The sequence below is a fragment of the Ceratotherium simum genome, chromosome 28 (assembly GCF_057802395.1).
Source record: "Ceratotherium simum simum isolate JZ-2026a chromosome 28, ASM5780239v1, whole genome shotgun sequence".
Lineage (NCBI taxonomy): Eukaryota > Metazoa > Chordata > Mammalia > Perissodactyla > Rhinocerotidae > Ceratotherium > Ceratotherium simum.
This window is the reverse complement of record NC_141927.1, coordinates 25679350-25685349: the sequence shown is the minus strand read 5'-3', so window position 1 is coordinate 25685349 and position 6000 is coordinate 25679350. Positions and strand designations below refer to the sequence as shown.

At 40.0% G+C, this 6000-nt stretch overlaps 1 protein-coding gene across 1 annotated transcript in view; it reads right to left on the bottom strand.

Annotated features, from left to right (window-relative positions):
• Nucleotides 1–1282: 1282 nt before the first annotated feature.
• LONRF1 (LON peptidase N-terminal domain and ring finger 1) overlaps nt 1283–6000 on the bottom strand; it is a 31526-nt gene continuing 26808 nt past the window's right edge. The window contains exons 11-12 of the mRNA XM_087418466.1: nt 5118–5270; nt 1283–2615 (exon numbers count right to left, since the gene is read on the bottom strand). Coding sequence (XP_087274592.1) covers nt 2457–2615; nt 5118–5270 — 312 coding nt within the window. The 3' untranslated portion in view covers nt 1283–2456. The remainder of the gene's footprint in view (nt 2616–5117; nt 5271–6000) is intronic.

Sequence of the window (6000 nt, the reverse complement as noted above, 5' to 3'; positions counted from 1 at the left end):
TAAGAAGGGCAGCAACTAGCTACTTTGACTTGAAATGTTGAGTTCATGACAGAACTTAGTCACTCAACGTGATAAGGGAAAAAATCTGTGAGATTTGCTTTTTTTTTGATAAACTATATAGAAAGTACAGTAGGAAAAGAATTTCCAGAGACTTTTAAAAATCTACAGGCAGAAAAACTATCAGAGATCATTTATCACAAAATTAGGGTCAAATGATAAATAAAACCCATGAATTTCCATTAGTCTGTGTGTGGATATAAAGAGACCATTTAATGCCCGTTTGTGTGTGTGTGTGTGGGGATGTGTGTGGGCATGCGCACGTGTGCATACACACGTGCACACACATATTACAGATGTAGATTCAGCACCAGGTAACTCCTACTTCCATCTGTTACATATTTTGAGAACTATATAGGTAAACTCTTCATTTATACTACCCAGACACTTATTTAACAGGCATTAATAGTTTTTTATGACAAGAAAGTTTAATCTAACACTTCAGAAACTATTGATAAGGTATTTTGGGGACCTTTAGACAACGTTTCCTGCAGAACTACTGAACGGATTCCCAATTAGCATAATTGTGGGGGCAAAGGCAGTCATTTCTGAATATATTTTTAATAAAAACATTCAGTATTAAAAGATGATTTATTTATATTTGGAAAATCCTAGCTAGGAAATTGGGGACTGAAATAAATGGTCTACACTGCTTAACCAAGAGGAGTCCCAAATGGGGGTAACATGTATCTAAGTGTTTTATCTTTATCCTAAAGAGACCTAGATTTTTATTTTTTAATTTATTGTTTGGTGAGGAAGAGTGGCCCTGAGCTAACATCTGTTGCCAGTCTTCCTCTTTTTGCTTGAGGAATATTGTCACTGAGCTAACACCTGTGCCAATCTTCCTCTATTTTGGTATGTGGGACACCACCACAGCATGGCTTCATGAGCAGTGAGTAGGTCTGCACCTGGGATCCGAACCCGCAAACCCCCGGCTGCTGAAGCAGAGCATGCCAACTTAACCACTATGCCACTGGGCCGGCCTGAGACATGGATTTTCAAAAGGATGAAAAATAGTCCTTTAGAGCATGGTTCTAGGGCCTGAAACCTCCTTAAGACACTGCATTGTTCGGCCAAAAAAATGACCAAAGAAAGCATTTTGAAAGCTATAGCTTATGTCTCATGGCACAAAACAGATAAGCAAAACTCATCTGTTCTTTACTATATGTAGTTTGATTCCTCCACTGATGTTTTTTTGACATTGACCTAAAATTTAAGAAAAAAATTCTTATGAATTTAGCTTTTATTCAAAATTAAATAAGCAAAAGCAAAATTTTTAAGAAACTTTTACAAATTACTTACATAAAAGAAAGTTAATAGGGACAGTCACAAGTTTGCAACAAATAATTACAAAAGTATCTAGGGCAGCATGAATATTAACCATGTCACAGCATGGCGATCTAACTGTGATATGAATAAGGCATAACTAACATTTGCACCGAGACCAGAATTAAAAAATAAAATGTACTTTAAAAGCTTAGTTCTACATTAAGCTCCTCTTCCCCCAGATCATTAATGAGTTTATACTACGTAATTTTTTTAAAGAAACACATCCTGTCAAACTATAAATTACATAAATGGGCAGTTAATGTGAAAAGCCCCCTAAAATGTACAAACTAACTGGTACTGAATTGAGTTCTCCATTTACCTTTATGTACAATTAAATGTAAACCATATTTTCACAGTTTTAAGTGTTTTATGAATAGATGCACAGTACCATGTCAGGTTTGCAACTGTTCCTGAAAACTGGCTCTAGGTTCTGCACCCAGTGCCCGTCGGCTACCGGGATGCAAGTATTTACATAAATAAGAAACTGTGTCATAGTCAATGGTCAAGACAGTTCAGCAAGAGCAGTATTCCAACAGAGAGTGATACTCAATACCGTAGTTTACATACTTGTGCAAATATAAGCATTAGGACAGATAAATCTGAGGCAAATTCAATTTGCAAAACCTTGTATCGCTACTGTTGTAAACGTGGGCAATAAACGACCCTCGGTAAGTTCTGCTCTCTATGGCTTTTTTTTTTCTTTTAAAATTTTAAAGCCAGAGAAAATGCACACATACAACCCACACGCACACGCACACACACACGTCTCACGCACATACACAGAGTTCTCATTCCATTTTAGAATATGGTACATAGTGCAACTCCATCACAATGCAGAGGTTTCACACACAGTCAGTGTGTGTTTTTCTGTGCAAGTTCTTAGTGGTCTCAGTCCTAGGTGAAGGTATTCATTTGCAGAACCACATGATTCAGGAGGTTGAAGAAAAACAAAAAACAGAATGGTTTCATTACATTTCTCAAACCAGCACTGGATGTGCAAAGGCAGCGGACAACCTGGCCATCCACAAAGCCAGATTAGGGTGACTTTAAAGGAAGATCCAAGTAGTTAGTTACTTAGATTGGTCTCTAGAAAAATAGGTCAGTATATGCTGTATCTTTGTCAACCGTTCTTTCAAAGACTTCATCGACAACACCGACAGCTGATACCGGGGATCTACAGGAAGAACTGCAAGGAGCCACCAACACCATGCAGGTCCGTTAGGGGTTGCCTAAAAATAATCGACATTTTATAGTATCAATAAGACAAATATTTATGTAAGAACAACAGTAACAAACCACCAACAAGCCAGTCTTTATGGAGCACTGTCCTGTGTCAGGTCCTATCTCAATTCTTTTAATGATCATGGAATGAAGGCTATTGTTATGCCCATATAAAATGGGGAAACTGAGGCTCAGAAATGTAATGCAAATTGTTCAAGATCTCTCAGCTCATGTGCAGCAGAGCCAAGATTCAAATCCAGGCTTGACTCCGCAGCCGATACTCTTCCCTCGGCGTTGCACTGCCTTTAAGCAGGTTTCTCACCCTCAGGGTACCGGCATTTGGGGCCAGATAATTCTTTGTTATGGAGCCTGTCCTGTGCACTGCAGCCCATTTAGCAGCTTCTCTGACCTCTATCTACCAGATGCCAGTAGCACCTCCCCAGCTGTGACAGTCAAAAATGTTTCCAGATATTGCCAAATGTCCCACAGTGGCAAAATTGCCCCTCGTTGAGAACTCTTTTTTAAAATATATATTCAAAAAATTAAGAAAAATTAATTGATATTTTAAAATTTCTTCAAAGAACTGTAGGATCCTAGGAAAGATAAAAGAAAAAAAAAGTCTCAGCTTCTACTTTCATTTGAGAAATAGACATCACTCCAGCAAAGAAGTCCCTCTGATGTTTCAAGGGCTGACTACTGGCTATTGAAAGAACTAGTAATTTATATAAAAGAATTTTTAAGCCACCTTGACTACACATCGAATTGCTTTTTATTGAACCTGCAACATGAAGTTTCAGAATGACAAAAGGAGCTATGACATCAGTGTTGATCTCCATAAGCTCCTTCTAGAATTAAACTAGATGTCTATATTTGTGTACTGTCTGTTCTCAACTCAGTATTACTACCACCCCCTTGTGCATGTCAGAAACTACATTTCCCAGAATCCCCTCCCCCATATGGTTCCAGGTTAGACTTGGCCAATGAGAGGCAGTCCTATGAGATGTGGAAGTTGGAAGAGAGGAAGCCACTCTTCCCTGGAGACTGTTGCTGTGTGGGCAGATGTTGAGATTTGCAGAAACTTTCCAGAGAATTCTTGAAAACCTCCTGCTCCACTGCTGCAGACTGAGATACTGGTGAGGACTTCCCTGGGGCTCCTAAGAATGAGAGCAGCTTCCCACAAGTTCTTGAGCAGCCCGGTGCTTCCCTGTGTCAGGGGGAGGTTTGTGGCTGCGGGGCAGGTTCCCTGAGGATGACCTTGATTGCCACTCCTCCAGCTCCCTCAACAGTTGGGTCAACTCTACATCCTACAGTAAACCCGTCACTCCTGGAACATCCGGAGTGGCTGCTTTTGTTTTCCTGACTGAATCCTGACTTATACAACATGACTAAAAGAAAGCAGCAGAAGAGGCCTGCGTAATAAACGGCGAGGGTGGCAAAGGCGATGGGAAAGTAATGTTGAATTTTTCTACAAGTTGGTTTATTAATTTTTAAAACTTACTTATTCAATTTTGTGCTTATCAAAAACTATTTCTATCAAGTTTAATCAGATTGAGGTACCCAGGATAAAATGAACATGTGGCAACTGGTAATCTGCTAGACACTGAATGAGTACTCAATTCGGAGATGGTGCGAATTTGAAATTTCAAGTTCGGGTGAAGAATTCAGTTGGGATTCAGACAGACTTAGGCCAACCTTTGAAAACTGGAATGAGAGGCATGTGCATCCCAGTAGGGTCTATTCTCTCTCCATCTTCATGTATCTATTTACAGTTATTCCTTTATGAAACCTATTACCTTCCGAACACAAACATTTTAATCAATTCAATTCAAAATGCTTATGCCTAAAAGTTAGTGATTTGATGAGTTCATAATCGGATTTTCCAGGATAGGGACCCTTCTTTTATGCCTCCTGCAGCGCCTACTGCACAGATCTGCTTGCACAGAAAGTGCCTGCTATACATCCCCTAGATTAAGCTTGAATGTAAACCCTAAGTTCCCGAGCAAGGCCATAAGAACAGTAGTTTCACAAGGAGTGAAATATTAAACATGAAGAGATAATAATGAATGGAAGTGACAGGGTAAAAGTTAGGGATAAAATGAGAGGTGAGAAAAGATTTTTAAAAGTATAGAGAATGGTACATCTCTCCACTGTCAAAGAATTACAGCAAAGGCTGACTGGCTGGAAGGCATAGTTGTCTCCTGGTCAGTTTCTGGATGGTATCACGTCCCATTTTTAATTCCTTATCCCTCCTTCTGGAAAACCCTCAGTTAAGGGCTTTCTCCTTCTCTGGCACTCACGCCTATGGGCATCTCAGCTGACACCAATTTCCATCCCTTTCCTATACAAAATATAGTAGACACCACTGCTCTGGAGAACATAGTTGTGAGTCTAAAGATGGGCGGACAAAGGAAATGCTGTACAAAGAGGAAAACGAAAGAAGAAACTTAAAAATCTACTAATTTGGGTTCACAAACAAGTGAGACTTGGAAACAACATCAAAGCCATCATACCTGAAGGTTTTCTTCCCTCCCGGGCATTGATCCAAAGTGCTGAAGAATTTGGCTTCGAAATCTGTCTCTTAAATTCTGAAACCAGCTGCAGGCTTGAGAGTACACCAAATCATGAAGCTGTCTGAGGTTCTCCATCTCACCTTCACTCGCAACCTAGAAACACAACAGTCAGTAAGACTCCGGAGTCTAATCTTCCTCCATATCATCAACCCTGCAGAGACAGAAAAAAGCATCAAAGAATAGGGAGTACCTATTTCAGAGCTGGATCCGAGGGTATTATTCTTATGCAATATACAGCATATATTTCCGCCTCACACAGTGCCAATGGGCCAGACGAAGAAAGAAGTGAGGGCTGATCTCCACCTGGCCTTGCTGAGTTAGCAATGCAGTTTTGCAGAACCCTACTAACAGGCCCCAATTGGGAGGGGTAAGACTGAGGGAGAGTTCTCGGACAAAGGTCTACAGGAATTCGGAATTCCTTTTGTCTTTATGGATCAATGGCTTTTGAAAGCAGTGGAATAAAAAAGCAGAAGAATACAGCTGCTACAATAAAAGGAAAGACTGGGGGAGGTTCAAGGTGCAGATGACACGGCAGAGAGCAGTAACAAGATGGAGGACAGCATAACTACATCTTTTACCAGGGAACTGGGTCAAAAAACAAAAACAAAAAAATGCAACAAATAACTTAGCCCATAAAGCCTGTATATCAAAACACAGAGAATAAATTATGCAATGATGAACTTCTCCTGCTGTACTGTCCCAAGGCTGTGGCTACCTCCATCATCCTTCCATTCACCTTTCAGACTATTAGATCATCAAACTGCAAATGCAAAATTAAATGCATTAGACTTCCAGACTAAGATCCAGAGGAGGAGACTCATAG